The sequence below is a fragment of the Dromiciops gliroides genome, chromosome 6 (assembly GCF_019393635.1).
Source record: "Dromiciops gliroides isolate mDroGli1 chromosome 6, mDroGli1.pri, whole genome shotgun sequence".
Lineage (NCBI taxonomy): Eukaryota > Metazoa > Chordata > Mammalia > Microbiotheria > Microbiotheriidae > Dromiciops > Dromiciops gliroides.
The window spans coordinates 34,311,713-34,336,882 of record NC_057866.1 but is presented as its reverse complement, the minus strand read 5'-3'; the positions used below and the strand labels follow the sequence as shown (position 1 = coordinate 34,336,882).

Below are 25,170 nucleotides of genomic sequence, written 5' to 3'. Positions count from 1 at the left end.
AAGACTTTGCATTTATCCTTATTAAATTTCATCTTTAATTAGATTCAGCTGCATGTCAGAAATATTTCTGGTTCCTGACTCTTCCCTGAAGTCTGTTAGCCCTCCATTCTATTACTGGGCCATCTGCAAACCTGATAACTCATTATCTGAATGATTGATGAAAGCATTAAAAAATCAGGGGTGTGTGTACATTCCTGGGGCCAATCACTAGAAAGAGATACCCTGCCCACCTCTCAGAGAAACACTTTTCTTTGGGACCAGCCATTCGTTTAAGCCCCAACCCACCTATCGTTATTGTCACTTAACCCACAGCTCTCCATCTTATCCCCAAGAAGAGCTTGAGAGATACATGGCTAAAATCTAGACACTCTATCTAGAATATTCATCTCACTTGCCCATCAAGGAACCCTGTCAAAGAGTCTTTCTGGCTTTTTGTGATCACTGTTTCCCTTTTCGAGATATTCGCTAACCATCCCTCTGATAGCATTCTACAAAATTGCCAAGAACTAAAGGTATGCTTACTGATCTCTTCCCTTTTTGAAGACTGATCTTTCTTCAACTCCCAGTCTCTAGAGTAGGGCTTCTTAAACTTTTTCCACTCGTGACCCCTTTTCATCCAAGAAATTTTTACATGACCCTGGGTATATAAGCATATAAAATAGGTATGCATACATAACTTTTTGCTGTTGCCAAATTTTTTGTGTCCCCCGACATTCAGTTGTGTGACCCCACATGGGGTCGTGACCCACAGTTTAAGAAGCTTTGCTCTAGAGATCAGCGATCACTGACCCTTAATTAGCTCAGTCTTCACATCTTCTTTTTAAGTAGCCTAGAATATAGTTAGTTCCTCTGGACCTGAGGTAGTGAGGTGGTGTAGTGGGCAGAGCAGAATATTGAACTTAAAGCCAAAAAGACCTTAGTTCAAATCCTACCTTAGACATTTATTAACTCTGTGACTCTAGGCAAGTCACTTAACTTTTGTGTGATTCGGTTTTCTTGTCTGTAAAATAAGAGTTGCATATAATAGCCCCAAGGTCTCTTCCAAATCTGTGATCCTATGTCTTGAATTTATCAGTGGTACCCAGCTGTTCTTTCTTACAATTTTATTTTTCTTGGATTTCAGTTTTCCAGTAGCCATTTTGCTTTGTCCTTAGCCTTCCAAATGATAGTTTCCTGACCAGAGAGAGTGGAGGTAAATAAGAATTGAGTTGTTCTTCCTTCCTTATGTTCTCCATTGTAATCTTCCCATCCACTCAGAGCAATGGTTCTCTCTCTTCTTGGATTCAATGGTTTTCTTCTTCTTTTAACCAGCATGGCTTTCAAAACAAAACACCTTTTTTGCTATCTCAATTTACCCTTGAGGATAGAACTTGGATCTTGGGAGTCATCTTTCTATTTTTCTTTTTTCTTCTTCTTTTGTGTGGGGCAATTAGGGTTAAGTGACTTGCCCAGGGTCATACAACTAGTAAGTGTCAAGTATCTGAGGCCAGATTTGAACTTGGGTCCTCCTGAATTCAGGGCCGGTGCTTTATCCACTGCATCACCTAGCTGCCTCTTTCAATTTGTTATAATGGAATACTTCCAAATGGGTAGAGCCAGCCAAAAATGGCCTGGGCTACTTCTGTCATGGTGGTATTCTTGATGAGGTTGCATGACCACTTGTGGGCTGATGTGGGAAGGGATGCTTTCTGAGGTCTCTCCCAACTCAGATATGTAAGGAGGACAAAAAGGCCATTTTATGCACTCGCTAAAAGGCAAGGATAGGAGGTAGTGGAAAGAGCTCTGATCTGGGAGTGAAGACTTGAGTTCTAGTTCAGCTTTGCCACTAACTCACTTTATGAATTCTGGGTGCAGAACTGCTTCACCCCGACCCTACCCCCTCGTGTCTCAGTTTTCCCATTTAAAATAGGTCTGACTAGGTGACCTTTAAGGTCTATCAGTCTGTGGTTATGCCTGTAAAGGAGACACTATGCTGGGCACTGGGTGAGATGCCTAACAACAGAAGATACAATCCTACACCTAGAGATATTTACAGCCTCATTGGGAAGATAATATAGAAACATGTGAGAGATTCAGCTCTGCAAGACTATAAGAGAGAAATAACAATTTAATATAGTAAAATAGATAATCCAAGGTAACGTTGATTAGTTACGGACAGGGAGGGCTGTAGGTCATAGGACCACAGATCATCTAATCCATTTTATTGAGGTGGAAACTGAGGACCAAAGAAAGGAACTGAGCTATTGTGACTTGGACAAATTGCTGGGTTTGTTGTCAGAGGAACTGGGTTCAAATCCTGACCTTGCTGTCAGCTGTGTGACCTTGAGGAAATTATGACACTTTTCCTGGTCTTATTTTCCTCTGCTTTAAAATGAATGGTTGGTCCAGTCGACCTTCTAGGTCCCTTTCCCCTCAGTGTATGTGGCATTAAGTGATCTGCCCCATGTCCCCCAAGCCAAGCTCTAGAATCCAGACCCCAGTTCTCTGACTCCATTCCCAGTATTCAGAGGTCCAGTTGTCTGTGGGCTGGAAAGGCTTCCCAGAGGAGGAATGATGTGACCTGAGTCTGAAAGTCAGCTTAGTTTATTTCCTGGAGAAGCAGCTGCTCTTTGTGTCTACAGAAGAAAGAGCAAGAAGAAATTATTCGTCAGGGTTCCATGACATATGAGCCCCTCTGAGGCCAGTTTGAAGGTCCAGCCCAGTTTCCCCTGACCATCCAAACCCTCACCGGATCACATGACCATTAGGTTAGAGCTGGAGGAGACCACAGACACCATCGAAGCCCAGCCCCCTCTGTTTTACAAATGAGGAGACTGAAGCCCGTGGTCATGCTGGTGGCATCAGTGATGAGAGAAGAACTGGGTCTGGTCCTGGTGACTCCAGAGCCAACACTCATTCCCCTGCCCCATACTGCCCATCAAGCTCATGCCCAGAGAGGCACAAACCATCATTAAGAAGGCAAATGTGTTTTGAGTAGAAAAGTGTCCTGTGGAATCTTCCAAAGAAATCATTTTTCTGTTATCGTCTTATCCAATGTCATAAATCATTATTGTTTTGTGTTCTCTTTATCATAGCTGCTGCTTTTCCCATTTCTTCCTTACTTGCTTTTTCTTTCTTTCCCTTGTTTTCTCTTTCTTTCTCCTACCCATTCCTTCCTTCTTTCCTTCCATAAACTCATTTAGAAAAAATAGAAGAGGAAGCCTGCTGTCTAGGGCCCAGCCTTAGAGCAGAAGAGACCTGGGTTCAAGCCCTGCTTCTGTCACCTTCTAGTTTGGTGACTCTAGACAAGTCACTGTGAATTCACACAGCTATATGGTAGAAGGGATAGTACCAGACCCAGAGTCTGGAAGACACAGGTTCAAATTTGGCCTCAGATACTGCTAGCTGTGTGACTCTGGGCAAATCGCTTCAACTTCTGTCTGCCTCAGTTTTCACATCCGTGAAATGGGGGTGAGAACAGCACCTACCTCCCAGGGTTGTCATCAGGATCAAATTAAATATCACAAGTAAAGCAACTCACAAACCTTAAGGTTTTCCACAAATATTACCCATTCTTATTACAAAATCTGACTCATCGGAAACACTTAAATAATTATTTGTCGCCCAGCCAGTTATGTGACCAAGGTTAGTTAGAAGGGAGTGAGAAACTTTGAATTACTATGTTTGTGAAACTACACACACACACACACACACACACACACACACACACACAGTAAAGTGTGATAGACCTGGTACAAATGGAAGTTTAATAAATATACTTTTTTTCCCCTTCCAATTCTGATTGATTGGGATGGGAAGCAGCCTCCCTCACCACACTCCCTCCTCTCTGGCTCCAGAATTGCTGAGTTTGCCCTCTGTGGCTCCCCAGAGCCGTGCTTTTCCCAGCCCACACTCCCACACCCTCTCTCTCTTCCCTCTCATAGGATAGTTCAGAAACTGACATAGATGAAATTTCAGGAAACCCAGAGATGAGTTTATATGTAAGTGGTCCAGGACAGGAAACTCAGATTTTTTCCCCCTCCTTTCTCTCCAACCGCCCCTGCCGCCCTTCTTAGAGGGAACAACCCAAGACAAGGAAACCCCAGAGGTTTTCAAGGAAGGCAGAGGTTCCAAGAAATGTGCTCTGCTCTGAATGGCTCAGAACTGAAGTGTGTGTTTGAGTCAGGAGGCTGCCACCACCAAAGGGAAACCCATCTCTCAAGTTTTCCTTTGAGTTTGGGGGGGAGGAGGTGTTGAGGATAGCAGGGTTGACAAAGGGGTGGGAGAGGCTTAAAGGTCCAGAAATATGGGAAGGTTAGAGACAGAAAGCCCACCTTCCCCTCTCTATGTCTCCCCACTGATCTGCCCACGAGTTGAACCTTCCTTTGTTTGACTCGATAATGGGATAGGCAACAAGCGTGGCAGCATTGCCTGGAAGGAAAAGAGATAGCCGGGGAGGTAGCCAGTGGACAGAGCAACGGGGATTTGGAGGCAGGAGACCTGGGTTCAGATGTGAAACCTGCTATTTACGTCTTGTGTGACCCCTGTCTCCTATGGGATTCAGTCTCCTTACCTGTAAAATGAGAGCGATGGACTATCTGGCCTCTGACGGCCTCTCCCGCCCCAAACCGATGGTTTTGTGAACTTGCGCTTTGAGAAGTAGAAGGACCTTGGGATCACAGATCTCAAGCTGGAAACTGACCCCAGAGGTCATTGAGGCCGGCGCTCTCATTTGACAGGACTTTCTTCCAGCCCTCTCCCAGTAGCATGCATTACTCCATCTCTCTCTCCCAGCTGCCCTAGTAGGGACAAGGTCAGTTTCTGTCTGTCTTTTTTTTTCCGATCACCTGGGACACAGATATCAGACTTGTTGTCTCCTGGCCTTCTTAGGACAACATTCCATCACTCCCATTGTGTGTGTGTGTGTGTGTGTGTGAGAGAGAGAGAGAGAGAGAGACACACACACACACACACACACACACACACACACACACACACACACCTCTGCTTAGTTCAGCCTGGGAGTAGGCTCATCTTTGCATTACTTTGCACCCTTTTTAGAAGAATGTTCACACTTCTTTTTGATTTAATGGGCCTTAATGATTTCTCATGTTCAGAAAATGCCCATAAAAATCATACTCGTCAGTTGAACCCTGAGAAGATGACCCAGAAATGCCACATTTTGGAGAGTGGGGAAGCGAGGGGGCGGGAGCAGCAGGGAATGTGAGGCAGAGTTGGGCACCTCTAGATCTGAGGGTTTTGAGCTGGAGCAGACTTCAAAGTCTCATCCAGTCCCTTTATTTTACAGATCAGGAAACTGAGGCGAAAGGGGGGATGGCACAGATGGCAGATCTCAGATTCGAAGCCTAGTTGTCTGAGTCCAGATGGCTGGGCTGCAGGCACTGGGCATAGCTATTTGGGGCAGAGAAGCTGAGTTGACTTGAACCAGCTTGTGGACGTTTACTTGCAAGAAGGGTTTGCTGTTTGTGGTGAGGGGAATTTGCTCCCTGGATTGGGCCTTGCAGGGGGTAAAGATGGCACTGCCTGGGCATCATCATGCCAACTCCCTTGGCAGAGAGACACAAGTCATGTAGGAGCGGTCTCTAGGAGAGCAACAAGGTGTAGGCTAGGGGACTTCGGTGCCTGGCTTGTCTTCCTGCACTCTCCCCTTGCCACGGCAGGGCAGAAGGAGGGTGTGATATGACCCGATCATGGATGGCTTCTGTAACTGGCTCCTGCTGTCTCCATACACCCACACCCAGAATTGGGTACCTTCCTGCTACACTTTAAGTTCACACTGAGGCTGAATCTAGCTGCAGAGCCAAGAGTAGTGAGACCTACATTGGACATGACAACGACGGGAGAGACTGCCTGCTTGTGTGACACAACAGGAAATCCTGTGAACAGTGGGAGGGGGGTGTCCTTACTGGCCACACGTGACAGAGGGAAGGCGAGACTGAGACACCGAACCCCAGACTGGTGCTTCCTTGCTCCTTGTTTCTGCTGATGTTTCTTATCAGACTCCTTCTCTTTGGAGCTTTTTTTCTCCCATGAATTATCCTCCCTGACTCCTGTTTCTCTCCCTCCTTCTTCCTCACCCCCCAGGAAGCAGGGGCCTCTGGGGCTGCTCTTCCTACAGCTCATTACATCAAGATGGTCTGACCCTGTTGGATGGCCTCCTCATTCATTTCAACATGGCCCCTGGTCCCCAGTTGGAGAAAGTCCAGGCCGGACTGTGTGTCAATGGGCAGCAGAGAGAGAGTAGAGAGAGCTCTAGACTTAGAGTCAGTAAGACTTGGATTCGGGTCCCGTTTCTGACACTTGGCACCTGTGTATCCCTGGGCAAATCATTTGCCTCAGTAACCTCATCTGTAAAGTGTGGATAACCATAGCACCCACCCCACAGTGTGGTAAGGAGATGGCATACGCAAAGTGTTCTGCAAACCTCAGAGTGCTGTCCAAATGTATAAACTACTTCACAGCAGGGTGAGGGACCTGATCTGTGATTTCTCATGTACTAAGAACTCCCAGGGGAAGAAGTTCCCTTCACCATTGGAGGACAATGCCTTCTCTGCATATTGTAGTCTTGGAGACTGGCCTTGTCCTAGACAAGCCAGATGGAAATGTCATTTGGAAAGATTTAACAAAATAAAAATATGGTAGAACGTAGATAATGTTACCATGTGGTTTTCTCAGTCGGTATGTGGCAGCAGGGATCCTCATGGATGGTGAGGTGGCCCCTGGCTCTCTTTGAGCCGGCCTGCAGCCCTTGAGAGGCTGAGTGATTTGTCTAGGGTCCAGCTAGGCCTTGGTAGGAGGCAGGAGTTCAATTCAGGTCTTCCAAGGCCACACCACTGTCTCTTAAATAGTGATGATGATGAAGATAACAATAATAATGACAAACCCAGTCCTGGCAGCCTTGCACTTTTTAGGAAAGTCTTGCTTCCAGAAGGGCTGTGTTTTTCCTTCCATCGGGAGGAGGGGACGTAAGAGGAAAGATGCCAGATCCCAAGGCTCCGGTCCAAGAGGGAATGCATCGTTGGGCCATGAACTGCAGGCGGGCCTTGTCATGTCACTGCCTCTTTCCAGTCTCTTTTCCACTTGTGTTTGTCCTCTCCCATTGCATCCTCGACGAGGGCACTGCTGACTGGGCAGGCAGGGGCTGAGGGAGGCTTAGGCTGGCAACTGTCAGCTTGACTTGGCTTCCATTTAATTCATCAAACGTATTTATTAGGTACCTAGTCTACATAAAGCACTCTGCTCGTACCCCAGATACAAAGACAAAAGAGCCCCAGCTTTCTGAGAGTTTACATTCCACTGAGGGCAACCAGGCTCCAAGGAGATGACAGATGCAAACACTCTGTGACGCTCTCTTAAAATACAAGCAACAGTTATCCATCCGTCAGCAAGCATTTACCAAGTGCCCCTTGTAGCCTAGGTACCGTGCTAGGCTCTGGGCACGCCAAGACAAAATGGCGGCCCCCTCCCTCGGGAAGCCTCAATTCTAGAGGGACACAACATGTATGTGTAGGCACGAGGTTATCGTTAGCCCTTTCCTTGACAAGGGTTGCTGCAACGTCGGGAGAAGAGAGTGAGCCAAGCAAGGGGGAGGTCAGTGTCCAAAGATGCTTCCCTTTCTGGCTTCTCCCTGCGTTCTCTGCCCCAGTTCCACCAGGTTTTTTCAGTCCCTCTTTCTCCCCTTAGAAGACCTCTGCTTGAGATGATTGTTACCGCCTCTCCATTTGTCCACTAGGAGCCCCGGATCTTTTATAACCACCATGGGGAAGTCATTAATTAAAGTATCAGCGTCCACATTTCATGGGGAAGTAATTAAAGTATCAGCGTCCACATTTTACAAATTGAAGTACAAGTAAAGATGCTTGTCCAGGACTGGTTGAATTCAAATTTCCTAACTCCCCACTCGGTCGGCTATGTTTCTAAATTCCACTGCCTCTTTTTCTTGACCAAAGTTGGTCAAGTTCTTTTTCCCCATTTGATTCTACCAAGGCAAGTATGGAATTTTTCAGAATGAACCTTTACTAGGAAAAAAGAATAAATTTAAAAAATACCAAAGTGGGCACATTTTCAGAGTTTCAGCTTCTCATCTTCACTTCTCTCCACCGATCCTAGTTCTGCCCTCTGTGGCAGGATGATTTGTTCCCTTTTCCATGCCAAACGTATCCATTGGTTCCTTTACATAATCCTTATGTGGCATGAACTTAAGGCCCATTTGTCCCTGGATACTCTCTAGCTTATCAATGTCCTTGTAGAGAATCAGTTACTCAGGGGCAGCTAGGTCATGCAGTGGATAAAGCACTGACCTTGGATTCAGGAGGACCTGAGTTCAAATCCGACCTCAGACACTTGACACTAACTAGCTGTGTGGCCCTGAGCAGGTCACTTAACCCTCATTGCCCCACCAAAAAAAAAGAAAAAAAGAGAATCAATTAGTCAACATTTATTAGGTGCCCGCCATGTGCCAGGCCCTGTGCTAAGGACTGTAAATTTAAAGCAAGACAAAAGACAATCCCTGCTCTCTGGAAGCTCACAGTCTAGCGGGGGAGACAACATGCAAACCTCCAGGGACAAACAAGCAGAAGACAGGATAAACTGGAGATAAGCAACAGAGGGCAGGCCTTAGTGCTAAAGGGGATGAGGAGAGGCTTCTCAGAGAAGGTAGGATTTTAGCAGGAACTTGGGGGAAGCTGAGAAGTGGAGAGGAGGAGGGAGAGTATTCTGGGCATGGGGGACAGTCGGGGAAGATGCCTGGAGTCGGGAGATACAGCTACTTGTTGGAGGAATTACACAGAGGCCAGTGTGATTGGATCCCAGTATTTGGGACGATGTAAGGTAGGAGATTAGAAATGTGTGTTGTGGGGGTGGGTGGCAGGGGGGCATGGTATGAAGGGGTTTGAATGCCAACATTATTTTTGTATCATCCAGGGGTGATAGGGAGCCACTGGAGTTTATTGAGAGAAAGGGGCGACATGGTTAGACAGATGTGAATATTATCTATGCAATGTGGTCTGACCAGGGAGAAGGCAGGGGACGGTCATCTCCCTAGCTCTGAGGATCAAGGGACGCTTTTAACATCTATCGCCAGTTGATTCTTTTGCTTCACCTCAGCCCTGTCTGGGTTGGCACTCAGGCCCTTGGCCCAAGAGAGATTTCGATTGGCACCACTTCCTGGCAGACGGCTCCATCCTTTTCAGAGCTGGCTTTGTAGTTATCTCCAAGGAGCGGCCTCCGTCACAGCCTCAAAGGCCCCTCGGGCCCTGGCCTGGGATGTCTTTCTGTTCTGAAGCCACCCAGGCCTTCTCGGGTCTTGCCTTGGCCTCTTTGATGAGCATGACACCCTTTGTGTCTGGTCCCAACGATTTTCTCCCAGGCTTAGGGCCGTCCTACGCCAGCTGTACATGTTCTTCCTTTGGTCCTCTCCTGAAAGACTCTGATGCCCTGGAAATCTGCCCTTACCCCTGACCTCTTTCTTCCTGTTTGGTCAGCTTTTCTAAATCAGGGTTACTGGGCATGTACTCAGCAAGGCTGCCCTTACTTGTCAGGCTGGACATTTTCATATGATAATAATCCCTGGCCTTTATCGAGTACAAAGCATTCTACAGACGCAATCTCAACATCCCTGGGAAGTAGGTGCTTTTGTTTTTTCCATTTTATAGATGAGGAAACTGAGGTACGAGTTGACTTGCCCAAGCTTACAGAGCTAGTAAGCATCGGTGGCAAGAATCCAACTAAGGGGCAGTTAGGTGGCACAGTGGATAGAGCACCAGCCCTAGAGTCAGGAGGACCTGAGTTCAAATCCGGCCTCAGACACTTAACACTTACTAGCTGTGTGACCCTGGGCAAGTCACTTAACCCCAATTGCCTCACCAAAAAAAAAAAAAAAAAAAAAAAAAGAAGACACTCCAAGAATCAAACTAAGGTCTTCCTGACTCCAGGACCAGCGTTCTATCCATTTTGCCACCTAGTCGCTTTTCTTGTTTTAACGTAGGACTTGGAGTTACGAAGTATAAAAAGAAAGGGATTGGAATCTAGCCTCTGCCACTTGTGCACTGTGGGATCCTGGGCAGTTACAGACCTCTCTGTAAAATGGAGAAGACGGTAGCACTTCCCAAGGTTGTTCTAGGGAGCAAATGAGTTAATCTATGTGAAGTGCTTACCTTAAAGTATAATATAAATGTGGCCTCCTGCTGTTACTGTTCGTGTCTCTAGCAGACCCCTGGCCTCAGTGGCAGGTGCCCCCTACCCAGTCTCCTCTCCAGTCATTAGGGTCATCGGATCTTGGGTTTAGAGCTGGAAAGGGCTGACGTGCCGATCGAGGGACACTGAGGCTGAGTTGCTCACTGTCACAGAGACAGTAAGATTTCACTCCTCTGCCCCTCCTTACCGGTACCCAGGTTCAGACCCTAGTTGTGTCACCTCCTACCTGAGTGATAAAGACCAGTTAAAATTCCCTAGGCCTCAGTTTCTTCATCTGTCAAGTAAAGGATTTGGATTACATGGAGTCTAAGGGCCTTTGACTGCACCATACAGTGCTGCTTCCTTGGCTCGCAGTTCTTGCTCTCCGCCAGGGCCACCCACCAAGCTCCTCCCTCCAGTTCTTGGCTCATTTGCCTAAGGGAAATGATGGGTACTGAGCCCAGTGACTGATCAAGGCCACGTTCTTTACCCCTCTCTTTACTAAGTTCTCTTTAACACCCCATAACTCGGGTCTCTCCTCCTGCCCAGTCCCCTCCACCCCTGCCCCCCTCCCATCCCCATAGACTTGGACGATCTTCTGACTAGAGCTTAGATAGGAAAATACCTTCAGCACTCAGCAGTAGTAGACTGAATGTCCTCCAAGATTGTAGAACTAGAGCTGGGAGAGAATCCAGATACCAGCGAGGCTGATCAGCCTCCAACAGCAGATCCGTATCAGAAAAGGAGGCAACCAATGATTTTCAAATGATCTCTCCTAGATTTATTTTCCAGGTCAGCTGTTTTTCCAAGGAGATATTTCACATTGCCCTCTATTTTTTCATTCAGTTGGATTTGCTTTACGGTGTCTTGGTTTCTCATAAGGTCACTAGCTTCCATTTGTTCAATCCTAATTCTTAGGCAATTATTTTCATCAGTTTTTTTTAATCTCCTTTTCCATTTGTTTTTACATATATTTTGGAAAATAAAATTCTATTCAATAAAACAAAAGAAAAGGAGGCAACACCCCTGCCCCATCTTTCCCTGAAGGGACATGGGATACTGTTCTTTAGTGTCCCTTAGTTCTTTAGTAAGAAGACTGTGTTCATGTCCCAACTACCTATGGAACCTCAGAAAGTCCCTCCATCTTCCTGCACCTCAGTTTCCTTATCTATAAAATTAGGGAGTTAGCCTCGCTGGTATCTGGATTCTCTCCCAGCTTGAGGTTTTATGTTTGTCTTACCCGCCCTCTTCCCACCTCAGCGCCATTCCTGTCTTCTGCCCGTAAGGGAGGCCTGAGAGTCGCCTGCTCGTTCTCCTTCTGTGACCCATGGGAGCGTGTCTGTAGGAGTTAATACCACCCTGGGCTGACAGCTGAAGATTGAGCTCCTTTAGGCGAAGAGCTGATAGGATGGGCACCTGAAAGAGAGAGGGGCACGAAGCCATTACCCTCCAGGGAATCTCCCCTGATCTTAGAGAGGGTTACTTTTGTTCTTAAGATTGGCCAACCCGGGGCAGCTAGGTGGCGCAGTGGATAGAGCACCGGCCCTGGATTCAGGAGGACCTGAGTTCAAATCCGGCCTCAGACACTTAACAACTACTAGCTGTGTGACCCTGGGCAAGTCACTTAACCCCAATTGCCTCACCAAAAAAAAAAAAAAAAGATTGGCCAACCCTCTTTGTATGAATGCAGAGAAATGGAACTGAGGATGGCACCTTCCATTAACACAGAGCAGAAATCCACTTGACCCTCAGTCCTTAGACCTCGCTTCTTTGTGAGAAAAAATGGTGGGAAGAGGGAGAAGTGGGCTCTAGGGTCCCTGAGGTCCCTTCCCGCTCTGGCTCTCTGATCCTATGATGAGAAGAGGGTGCCATTTTCCTTCCTAACTTTAAAACCCACCCATCTTCCCTCCTCCTTAGGGCCTTTTTATCTGACTGGCTCTTATTGGTGTAGGGGGAGTCTGTTATAATCTCCTGTCTGAGGAACAGATACTGAAACCGTTAAGATGCGCCAGCATCAAGCTCTATCACAAAGCCATCCCAGGTGTGATTTCGGGCTACCTCAGCCCCCATCTCTGCTGCCTTTGCCACTCTCCTGAAAGTCCTGTGTCTAATGGTCAGGTCAATGAGTCAGGAGAGAGCTTGGGTTCCAGTCCCACCTCAGTCACCACTAGCTGGGTAAACTCGGGCAAGTGACTCTTCTGGTTTCTTCTTCTGTGAAATGGGATAGAGGCACCAAGGTCTTCCTCACTCTCAGGACAAGTATACCATCATTGTGGTAAGTGCACAGAGTGCTTGGGCCTGTCAACATCTTTGGAAACCTGCAGCTGTATTGAGTGCTCTCTCCTACCTGGTGGGGTGGAATTTGGACCTCCTTTTCATTGGCCCATAGGTTTTGAGTTGGTTAGGGGGAAGCCACAGGGGTCCTCTGATCCAGCCCTTTCATTTTACAGAAAAGCAGACTGAGGCACAGAAACAAATGAGCAGCCCCAAATCACACCACTAGTAAAAGAAGGGAGAGAGCTTGTCTCTCCTACCCCCAAGTATACTACCTGCTCTAACCTAGAGCAGGCAGTGCCCTTGCTTATCTCCCAACCTCAGATCATACATCCTGTGGGCAGAACGTCCTGGAATGAGTGTGTAAACTGCTTACATGCTGCTGAATGTCACACCGATGCTCAAGTGTGGTTTTTGTTTGTTTTCTTCTAGGCGGCTGTTGAAGAGTGAACTTGGATCCTTCATCACAGACTATTTCCAGGTAAGACAACATCTATAGAGAGATTGGGAGGTGTATATTTGTACGTGTGTCTTTGTGTTTCTATGCGAGAGATCAGTGCCATACAAGTGTATGTATATTTATACACTTAGTCTTTTTCTTTCTTTTTGTCCATACACATATACACACCTTTGCAGTCATCGGTCCAACGAATGTTTATAAGCACCTACTATGTGCAAGGCATTTATGAGCATGGACTCCGTGCTAGGAGCTCCGAGGTATGAAAAGATGAATAAGAAACAATCGGGCACCTGCCGCTATTTGTCTAGGAGTCCACTTTACCTGTCGGCCAGTTTCTTCATCTGTCAGATGGAAAGAATTTAAGCCGACAGGCACTTCCTTCCAGATTTAATGATCTGTTCCCTTTAGTGATTCTAATGATCATGAGCTTTTTTTAGGATCGTCGAACCTAGGACCCAAAGGGACCTGAGGGGCCATTGAATCTACAGGCTTCGTTTTACAGCTGGGGAAACTAAGTCTCAGAGAGATGGAGTGACTTAACCAGTCTCCCACAAATGGTAGGAGGTAGCTCCAGAACAGGACCCCAGGCCCCCTGACTCTAAATTCATTACATTTCGCATTGCAGGTCACCGTTGTAGGCGTAGCTTTGAGCCTGTAGACTGGCCTAGCTCAGTTGGTAGGGACTCTTCAGCAATGCTTGACCTCTGAGCAGTGAATTATGTTGGTCATGGAGCAGCTCAGGAAACTCTTCCTGAAGGGGGTTGTCCTCAGGCCTTTTGTCGGCCTCACCTGGATCTGTGATCTCATCTCTGTGTGGGAACACTTTCTACCAATGCAGGTCAAAATCTCTGCCACAACTTAGAAGGTGGTTTACTGAGGCACTTCCTCTCTCTCAGGACCAGCACACCATCGTTGTGTGGCTAGGGAGGTGGTAAGTGCACAGAGTGTTGGATTTGGTGTTAGGAAGACTTAAATTCAAATCTTGCCTCAGATGCTTTCTGGCTGGGTGAGCCCAATCTGTGGTGGTGATGGCTTCTTCCCGTATTTTGTTTAATTTAGGAGCAATCTGTTGGGTATAGTGATAAGAGTCTAAGTTACCTCATAGGGTTGTGGATCAAGTGAGATGTATAAGGTACTTTGCAAATCTAAAAGCACCATGTAAGTGTTAGCTATTATGATTATTACTCCAGCATCTTTCTTTCTATCTCCTCAAGTGATTTGAAAGAAATAATCCTGCAAATATGTTTTGTATGACTGCGAATGTGTATAACCTATGTCAAACTGCTGGTCTTCTCAATGAGGGAGGAAGAGAGAAGGCGGGAGAGAGAATTTGGAGTTCGGTGTTTCAAGAAACGAATGCTAAAAATTGTTTTTACATGTAATTGGGGGAAATAAAATATTTAATTAAAATTATGCTGCAAATAATCGTCTGGCCTTTGGCCTCCCCAAATTCAGCAAGACTGGTCCTCCAACAGTGGGCATTCATATTCAGAGCCTATCATCTTGGTCATTCTAATGCCTAACCTTGGGCTCTGTTGACCCAGCCTCGAGAACCCCAAATCACCTTCACATCCTTTATCCGGGTGACTCTGGGGATCCTGAGGCATCAGAAAAGGATTTAATCTAATGGAAGAACTCTTCTCTTTCATTGGGGAGGGCGGAAAATCACAGCTTGAAAGGGAATGTCCTCTTCTTTATATGAGCATCAAGGACAAATTGACCTTTCAAGGCTATCCCCAAGTTGAATACTGGAGATGGGGAACTATAGGCATCAAATGTTGCATAAAATGTTCAGACTGGTTGGATGTGCCGGCCAGTTTGGCTGAACTGCTTCTTTTCCACCCTATTTATTTATTTATTTATTGTTATGCGGGGGAGGTGGTCCAAGGATGTGCCGAGAATCGTTGGTGATGGAAAAACAAAAAAATAGCGATAAACATTCATTTTTTTAAAGGGCATGTTGTGTTGATGGGTTGGGTTGGGTTCTTCGCCATGAAGGAAAGGCAACAGTCTTGGGTTTTTGTTTTTGCTATTTTAGTCATTCGGGTGGGGTTCATAGGGATAATGGCTTTTCCTATTCTTTGCTAAGTATTGAAGCCCTGTGGAAGAGTGTGAATAGCTATGGATTTGGCACCAACAGCACCTGGGTTTAATTCACAACGCAGCCATCTACTGCCTGGGTGACAAGGCAAGTGTTTCCTCCTCTGTAAAATGAGGAGATTGGACTAAATGACCTCTGGAGAAGTCCCTTTCACCTCTAAATTGGGGATCCTTTGATCTGTGCTTTATTGGTGTGGCTATTCCTTCTGGTGGTACACGTCCCAACCCATCCATGCCCTCTCAGCCCGTATGACTCTTTTGTGCCCTCCTCTCAGTCCCCCATTGGCAGGCCACCCTACATGGAAAGGGCCGTCTTCTAGAAAACAACATGGTTTTTGTTTGTTCGCTTAAATAAGAATAAACATTTTCATTTAAAGTTTTGAGTTCCAAATTCTATTCTCCTCCTCCCTCCCAAGGAGTAAGCAATCAGATATGGGTGATACATGTACAATTATGTAAAACATGACCATATTAGTCATTTTGTATAAGAAAACTTGAATAAAAGAAAAAAGTGAAAGAAAGTGAAAAACAGTATTTTCAGTCTGTGTTCAATCAGTATCAGTTCTTTCTCTGGAGGTGGACAGTCTGCCTCATCGTTAGTCCTTTGGGATTGTCTTGGGTCATTGTATTGTTGAGAATAGTTGTCATTCACAGTTGTTCAGCAAACTATTGCTGTCTCTGTGCACAAGGTTCTCCTGGTTTTGCTCACTTCTCTTTACATCAGTTCAAATAAGTCTTTCCAGGCCTTTCTGAAATCATCCTGCTTGTCTTTTCTTATAGCACAAGAATATTCCATCACCATCGTTATACCACAGCTTTTTCAGCCAGTCCCCAATGGATGGGCATTCCTTTGATTTCCAATTCTTAGCCACCACAAAAAGAGCTGCTATAAATATTTTTGTACAGATAGGTCTTTTTCTCTTTTGGGGGATGTAGAAGATAACATAATTTTGAAGGCCTTGAGAGTTTTTAGCATAGAAAAAGCAACTTGGGAATTATTTTCTTTTCCATTCCCAAAGTTTAAAGAAAAGGTGTGCTTGCTTTGAAAGACCCCTGGATATCGTCATGTTCCTCCTTACTGGCCCTAGTCGACAAAGGGATTGCCACTGTCTCAAGGGACAAGCCATGATCCCACAGAAACAGAGAATTGAGTCAGGCTTTGGTGCCTCTGGCCTGCTTGAAAGACAGCTCAGTCCGCATAGCAGCTAAACACGAAGATTAACAAGAGAGATAATTAGTCAGTTGAATCATTTCAACTTCCCTTGACTCATAGGCTGTGCTCTCGAGTTCTTGCTCTCTCCTCTCCCACTGTCTCTGCAATGCGGTTCCAGATCAGACCACAGAAAAGTGTTTTGTTTTCAGTCAGTCGCCAAGACGCTCACAACCTCCCTTGGCTGAGCCCTAATTGACATTTAACATGAAATGGGATTGACAGTGTGCTCTTGAGACTGGTCTGCTTACTGGTCTCTTCCTCCACCCTTCCCAAAGTCTCACCTGTGTGGCTGCATTTGCACGATGTGTCCCCCGTTTACGGGAAGCTCTCCCTTCTTTCTCACCTTCATCCCTTCTGGTCCCTACCTTCCTTCAAAACTCGGGTCAAGTACCATCTCCCACAAGACACTGAAGCAGATCCCTTCCTCGTCAGACCCAGCTCCCCTGCCTTGTCCTCCCCCTCTTTACTCCATATCTACTTTGTAAGTATTTTTATTTGCTAGTTAGTTTATATGTTGTTTCTCCCCTCCCTCCCCCCAGCTGAACAGAAGCTTGGTGAAGGCAAGAATTGCTTAGCCTTCCCCAGGCCTGAAATTGGTGGATGGCACATTAGCCAACTTTTCATAACTACTTGTTGCATGGGAGAATGGATTTAACTGTCCATTTTCCAAAACAAAATCAATCAGCAAACATTTATGAAAAACCTACTATGTGCTGGGCACTTTGCTAGACTCAGTGGGGATACAAGCACAAAGAATGAAGCAGGCCCTACTTGCAAGAAGCTGACATTCTAATGGGAGGGAACCCCCCCCCTTCTGTGAAACCAGGCTGCTTCCTGAGCTGCTTACAAAGTGTGGCATGCGGATCGTTTTCAAAAATAGCCAAATGGTGTGATTTACTTTTTGTATCAAGAGCATGCGATAAAGCATTAACCACAGCCCAAAGAGAATAAAGAAGCTCTCATTCCCGGCCACTGCTGGGTTTTATGTCTTGGTGCTTGTGCAGGGGACTGGCTGAAGTCGGTCAGTCAGAGGGCTGAAAATGGGGCCTTTTCTACATTATTTTGTGGGGGGAGGGGCCCTGGGCCCTCCCAAAGCCATTTGACCCACCTTAAATCTTGGCTGAAGACAGAGCCAAGTCTGAGGAGGAATAAAATAGAGCAGGATTGAACATTCTTTAGTCGATTTATAAACTGTTCCAAAGGGAACCATTCAGCTACCTTTGGAGAGGAGCAGACTAGACTTAGTGGCAATATTGGGATCTGAACTGTAGGCTCCTGGCTCTTAGTCTACTGGGTCTTTCTACATCATCTTGCTCTTTGTCCTTCAACCAACAGATATTCAATCAGTCAACCACTAAATAAGCTTTGATTAGGTACCTACTATGCGCCAGGCCCTAGGCTTGGCTTGGTGGGGGGAGGGGATGCACAAAAAGCAAAGGTGAAATGGCCTTTGCTTCAAGAGAGTATACGTCCCATTAGAGGAAATCATGTGTATACATCAATAAATAAGAAAAGATGTACAGGGTAATTTGGGGTCTGGGATCATCCTCAGAGCCATAGGGATCAGGTATGCTTTGTCGGGGAGACAGCATCTGAGCTGATCTCTGAAGGACGCTAACTAGGGATTTTGAGAGGCAGGCAGAGAGGAAGAAGGCTGTCATGTGGAGGAACCACAACAAGGTCGTTTTGTCTAGACTGTGTGAAACGGTGTTCTGGGAATAATAAGACTAGCTAGGTAGATTGGGGCCAGGTGGCAAAGGGCTTTAATAGCCAAAAAGGAGTTTGGATTCGATCCTAGAGTAAAAGGTGCCAGGGTTAAAAACATTGAAAATGAGACTGTACAACACCCTCTGCTAGGATCCCAGGTGAGACTGGACCTTTTGATCCAGTGCCCTGCATCCGTTCCATCATAAAGGAAGATGAGAATGAGTCTCTCCGGGTCCCAGCTTCTCTAGAATCTCTCCAGGCGGAGAAAGGTCAGCCACCGATGATGAGGTTTACACCATCCAAGCAGATACATGAGTGGTCGGGGAGATGGCACGCCAGCATTGCCTCAGATGGTCAGGGAGGTGGAAATTGGATATTGGAGGCACTGAGCTCATTAGTTGATAAGGACTGGCAGAAACAGGCCACGCAGGCCTGTTTCTAAACATCCAGTTCATTTCAGCAGAGAAGGTTGACTTGCCCTTGGCTCCGTTCACCCCCCCCCAAGAGCCCACTTGAAACCTGCCCAAATGACTCAGGTTAGAAACTGTGAATTTTAGTTTTACTGCTTCAGAGAGCCTCTCTAAAAGGGCCTGTGTTGTGTGATGGATAATGAAAGGGATGGGGACGGGGGCAAGTGGCCATAGAATAGATTTGATCTCCTGCACATAGAGAGGAGAGAGAGTTTGATTTCCCAGCAAGGACTGACATATGTAGGGCCAGGCAAGCAAAAAGGAAAAAAAAAAGCCTCTATCTGCAACTAGGTTTCTGTGATGGGAGAGCGTTGATGACCCTGTCTGTTCTAATTGGAATTGAGCCTGAAAAGAAAATTGAGTTTTTCCAAAGGCCCCTGGCAGAGGAGGGTAACTCTACACCCCAACGCCAGCCACAATAATTGGGTCCTTATAATGCCTGAAACTGATAGTGTGAGCCGCCCGGTGTTTTTCCACCATTTCGATAATTGGGTACTCTGATGGGGAAAGGCCTGGACACTGATGGGCGTTTTCCATCTGCTCTCTACTATAAATTTATTAGACATTTGAGGTTTTGTTGGGTTTTTTTCTCCTCACCACTGAAAGTTAAAATACTTTTCCATGGAACAGAATTTTTGCATCATTCTCGAATTTGGTCTCAAGTCAATGACAGAGAAGCTTCTTTGGAAGAAGGGGAATTCATTGAACTGAGATTGCCAATAGGTCATGGGTCATCTGGTAGCACTAATTTTTTTTTCCACTTCCTGTTCATATCTGAAAGAATCCCAGCAAGAAAATGACTCTCCCACCTCGTCATCATTGTTATAATCATCATCAAAAACAAAAATTGAATGGTTGCTTTCACAGTGTAGAGAGAATCACATGAAGAGTCTGTCCCCTTGGAGTGTGAAATCTAAAAGAAACCAACCAGAAGCATTTTGGGAAGCAGGGACAAAGCAAGGGAGAAGACCACTTTGGGTATGAGGTGAAGATAGAATGAAGAGGGGAATTGTTTATATGCTGTATAAAGGACGTAAGCTCCTTAGGCAAAGGGCCCCCTTCCCCTCTGATCTTTGTGCTCCCCAGGGCTCCGCACAGTGCCTGGGACATAGTAGGGGCTTCATAAATAAGTACTTGTTGATTGATTGATAATAATAGCTCACCTTTATAGAGCACCTACTATGTGCTTTATAGTTATGATCTCACTGGATCTTCACAACAACTCTTGGAGGCTATTAGTTCTATTTTATACATGAGGAAACTAAAGCAAATGGAGGTTAAGTGACTTGCCCAAGATCACCCAGTAAGTGTCTGAGGCTGGATTTGAACTCGGGTTTTCTTGACTCCAGTCCCAGCACTCTATCCACTGCACCACCCAGTTGCCCTCACATAGAGTGCACAATGCTGTAGAGAGGCCCATGAGGGATAGGGTGTAAGAGTACAATACTGTACAATCTAAGCCGACAAGGAATTGTTTGAAAGGCATTGTGCTGGGCTCTAGAACTACAGAGACAAAAACAATACAAGAAAATGGTATCAGCCTTCAACGAGCTTACATTCAGCTGGGGGATACAACATATAACCAGATAAATGTGTGTATATTTACAGGTATATGTACCCATGTGTATATGTGCATATACAAATACACTATGCATGCGTGTACACATATGTGTACATGCATGCACCCATACACATGAACCTATATACACACATATACCTGTGTGTATATATAAATATATCATTTTATTTATAGATTTTTAGTATGTTTATTTATGTCTTAAATATATAATATTTTAATATGCACACATGCATTCATGCACATACATGCACACACCACACACATATATATATATATACACATACACACATACACAAATTTACAGAGGAAAAAAGAGCCTTTCCAGCCATGGCAAGGGTTTGGAAACCCTTTCTGTGTCCTGACTGTCTGGCAGAGCCTATCGCCCCTTCTCCCTATGGTTTTAATCCATGAAATAAAATACCTAGGATTACAAAGGAAACCACTCACATATAAATATAGCTATCCAGATTTTTTTTTAAACCAAGTTCATATACCCCAGGTTAAGAACCCCTGAACTAAAGGGACCCCAAAGGGCTTCCTTTAGGAGATAGTTAATGATCTGAGCCTTAGAGGAAGCCAGGGGTTCTGAGAGGCCACAGTGAGCTGGCCGGGCATCTATTCCAGGAATGGTAAATAGCTTATGCAAAGACCCAGAGGCTGGAGACAGAATGCTGAGTTCAGGGACCTGCAAGTAATCCAGTTTGGCTGGAAGGGAGAGTAGGTGAATAACATGCAGTAAACCTGAGAAGGCAGTCCTGAGCCAGACAGTAAAATCAGGAAATGATGGGGTCCTAGACTGCAGCACAGGCCAAAAGAATCACTCCAGGTTGCACCCTCTCTCTGGTGAGCCTTCAGAAGATAAATTTCAGGAGTCAAGCTAAGAAACATCAAGGGATGGATGCACAAGAGCAAACACACCAAGGAATCTTGGAACCTTGGTTTCAGAAGAGGCCTTACAGTTGATTAAGTTTTGTCTAACCCCTTATTTTACAAATGAGGGAACAGATCCAGGCGAGTCAGGTGACTTGCCCAAGGTCACAGCTAGCTGGGAAGTAACAGAAACACACCAATCCTGCCTCCTGATGTCAAAGATGAAGAAACTGAGGCCTAGAGAGATGACATGATTAGAACTCACGTCTTCTGACTCTAAGCCCAGCACTCTTTCTAATATACCATACAGGCATTCTGACTCCAGATTCGATGTTTGTTTCCATGACCTGATGATTCCCTGAGATGACTAAGCTCCCTGTACACGTGCAATCTAGTCAATATCCTTTGTTGAATGAGCAGTACAAGAAAAGAAGCATCTCTGCCTACCGAGGGATTGCAAGCAGTACTTCTGGTTCTGCCCATTGCTAGCTGCTCTTGAACAAGTTCCTTCTTCTCTCCTGGACTCGGGGTCCCCATCTTTAAAAGGTGGATGTTGGGGCAGCTAGGTGGCACAGTGGATAGAGAACCAGCCCTGGAGTCAGGAGTACCTGAGTTCAAATCTGGCCTCAGACACTTAACACTTACTAGCTGTGTGACCCTGGGCAAGTCACTTAATCCCAAATTGCCTCACCAAAAAAAAAAAAAAAAAAAAAAAAGGTGGATGTTGAATTAAGGTCTCTTCTTCTAAAAGCCTTTGAGTGTATTCTTTTGAACATTTCCAGAAATATCCAGCAGTTATTATATCACTAGTGCCCACTGTCTGAAAACAACTCTTATAGCTATAGTGGTTTTAGGTTTACAGAGTCCTTTTTTTAGTCAGTCCACTGGCAAGCATTTATTAAGCGTTTACTATATGCCAGTCACCAAGGATATAAAGACGAAGATGAAACAGTCCCTTCTTACATTCTCTGGGAAAACTAAGTGTACGTGTGGGAGAAAATGATAAATTAACAGAAAATGTTTGAAAATAACAGAAAATGTTTACCCAACACAACCCTGTGTGACTAGTATAGACACTGATATCCTCTTCTTGTGGATGAGGTCAGACATGAAGTGGCTTGGCTAAAGTCACACAAGAAGTGGCAGAATTGGAATACAGACCCGGGCCTCTCGATACCCAAGTCCAGCATTCTTTCTGATCAATACTCTGTGAAAAGATCTAGTTCTAGGACATTGTCCTCAAGGAGTTCACAGTCCTTTCTTCCTCCAGTCAAAGGATTCTAAGATGCCAGCCTTGGGTTAGAAGGGACCTCAAAGGCACACTTAACCAGATCCCTAATTTGAACCCAGTTCTTCAAAGGCCAGAACCAGTTCATTTCCTTGTACCTTGTGACTTCTCGATTGGTCTTCCCTTCCCCCCCCCCCCACCGAGGTAGCTCTGTTGTCCTCGTCCCTCCCTCTGGCAGGGATGCCCCTTAGAAGGCCTAGGTCCTTGTGGGCAGGAGGCCTGTTCTCTCCGTCATTGTCTCATCCTGCAGACTCCTCCCCTCCCCTGCTCCTCCCCAACACACCCTCCTGCCTATGGCATTGTTGGGGAGCAAAATCTAGGTCTCTGCCGCCCACTTGATGACTGATGTCTGCAGTGGTCTGGATTACTTTCCCCTAGACTGTCTCCCTTACATTTTTCCAAGCTAGCTACGCCTCATTTTCAGTTTGCAGCCCATATTTCTATCTGGACCAGAATAAACAAACATGACAGCTGTGCCCCACTTCCTGACTGAGGCACTTCTGCAAACTTCATTAAGGGGTGGCTTGTCCTCTCTTCTGATTCATTGCTGGGGGTGGGGGGACTCGGTCACAGGGAGCTTGACTCTAACCGTGGCACCCAGGATCTACTGCCTTTGGGTCTTTCCATTGACGACATGCTAGGAGAAGCAGGGTCCTTTCATCAGCCCATTTCCTCATCACCCATCAATCACCAGGCATTTATTAAGGGCACTGATATGTGCTGAGGTTACAGAGAAAGGATGAAGCAATCGCTGCTTGTAACATGCTCGCAGTCTAACGGAACATTTAGTATCTCCCTACTGTTTGCCTGGGACTTGTCTCGGTTCCCGGGGCCCTTCTTAAGGGCTAACAGTCCGATGGAGGGAAATGGGACAGAAACAGGAAAAGGCTAACCATTAATGCCAGGCCTAGCCTATGCTAAGTGCTTGTACCTAAGTAACCATGAAGGCAGCATTTCCCAGCTTCCTTTAGGAAGGTTATATGGTCTAATAAGACGTGTTGGATCTGGTCCTTAGAACCTAGGAAGATGAGAGCTATGCTGTTCAAGACCAGGACAATGTTGCTTGGGTTTTGCCCTGGTCAGACCGCATCTGGAGTCTTGTGGTGGCATGGTTGGAGAACATAGGTAAGCTGGGAGGGGAGTCAGAAGAGGGCCCCTGGGATCTCTCCTTTACTACACTGTACTTGATTACTTTGTGTATGTGTGTATATATGTCTGCACGCATGCATGCGTGTCTATACATACATATGTGCATAGATACATCACGGCCGTACATATGTATAGATGCGTTGAGTATAGATACACACATGGATCTATGTATATATGAATGATTGAGAGGAGGGATTGTTTTGGTTTTTTGTACTTACGTCCCCAGCATTTAGCGTGGTGCCTAACATACAGTAGGCTTTTAATACATACTCAATGAGTGATTGATCCAGATTGTGGGAATTTATTTTGATTTGGGGACCCTGCCTTTGGGCTGAGATTAAAAAGCCTTAGGCTCTCAGGGTTTTTTTCCTGTGAGAGGGGCTGGTTCCCCTCCCCCTCCACTTCAGCTGAGCCAAAAAAAAAAAAAAGCCCCATGGGCTTTTCAGAACACCAGGTCAGACGGCTGGGGGGCAGAAAAAAAAAAGCCCCAGCTCCCTAAGCCCTGAGGGGAGCTGCTTGGGAGATCTCAGGCTTGTCCTGCCAGGCCCTAGCATAGCCCATGTGGAGGTCCCAGGAGCGCATCAGGGGGTATGGGCCCCTTGAGCCCCGCTGGGCACAGCCCTAGTGCGGCCGGTGGATTAGCTTGGCATATGCCGGGAGTGCAGAGAGCCTGAGGTTTGAGAGGAGAGAAGGAACATATATACAGGGGAACGAGACAGTGAAAGGGGAGGCCAGAAGATTAAGAGAATGGAAGAACACCAGAAGGCTAGAGACGCAGAGAGGTCTGTGAGGAAGGGATGCTAGAGATGCCAGGGGGTTGGCAACAGTGGTGAAGACGCTAAGGGGCTTTTCAGGGGGATGGATAAAGTGAAAGTTGGAGTGAAGGAGAAAAAGGGTGAAAATTGGAGAGAACCTGTCCAAACAGCATATCCTAAGGCAAGAGGCAGCAAAGGCCCTTATTGTATTAAAAGCAGACAGGTTGTATAATTTGCATTTCTTAACCCTTATCGTTTACATTTATTTTTATAAATAAATTCTGCTTTGATTATTTCATTAAGAGGCTTCTTAATTGTTTGCTTATCCAATTGGGAGCAGTGTGGAGAAATTTTGTAAACGGCCCATATTAAATTAATAGCAGTAAGATAGCCAGCCAGTCAAACATCCACAGATTAGTCAGAAGTCCCCAATATTAGTCCTCCAATAAGGTATAGCCCTCCAGTTAGATTAGTCCCCCCTAGTCAGTTAAAATATTTCCACAAGATCATGACACATTAGAATTCATTGAACAAACTGAAGATTTTTACCTTCAAGAAGATAAGACCCAGGAGAGGGAGATAGGATAGTTCGTTGTTATTGTTGCTTTTCAAGAATAGAAAGAGCTCATGTGGAAGAAGGATTAGATTTGTTCCATCCATCCATCCATCCATTCATCCATCCATCTACCCTGGATGTCTTCGAATATCTTGTCATTCAACCTGCTGCTCCCCTCTTTTCCCCCAATCTCCACTTTGCTGGATTTAACACCAGGCCTCCGTCTCTGGGTGAATTAAGTCAGGCAGCTTTAGAACTCCCTCCCGGGAATAAGCTTGGATGAACAATGGTGAGTAGAAGCCTTATCTGGTTGGTCACAAACCATGTTGCACGCGCGCGCGCGCACACACACACACACACACACACACACACACACACTGACATCTTAGGTTCTCCTACCATATGCCCAGCCACCATGTCTGTTTCCTCATCACGCACATGTTTTTCCATCTCTTGCCTTGGACACAGTAATCAAATCAAGGCCACCTTTGCTTCTGGAAAGGATGGGACAGTGGCCCACCCTTGGGCTCCAGCCACCGTCCCTGTGATACCCCAGCCCCAAACTCCCTTCCCTGG

The 25,170-nt window shown here is 45.9% G+C and overlaps 1 protein-coding gene across 2 annotated transcripts in view; it reads left to right on the top strand.

Annotated features, from left to right (window-relative positions):
* PRR5L (proline rich 5 like) overlaps positions 1–25,170 on the top strand; it is a 141,339-nt gene that overhangs the window by 77,271 nt on the left and 38,898 nt on the right. For both annotated transcript variants that reach the window (XM_043972776.1, XM_043972777.1), the window contains one exon: positions 12,880–12,928. In XM_043972776.1, the coding sequence (XP_043828711.1) occupies positions 12,880–12,928 (49 nt within the window). The remainder of the gene's footprint in view (positions 1–12,879; positions 12,929–25,170) is intronic.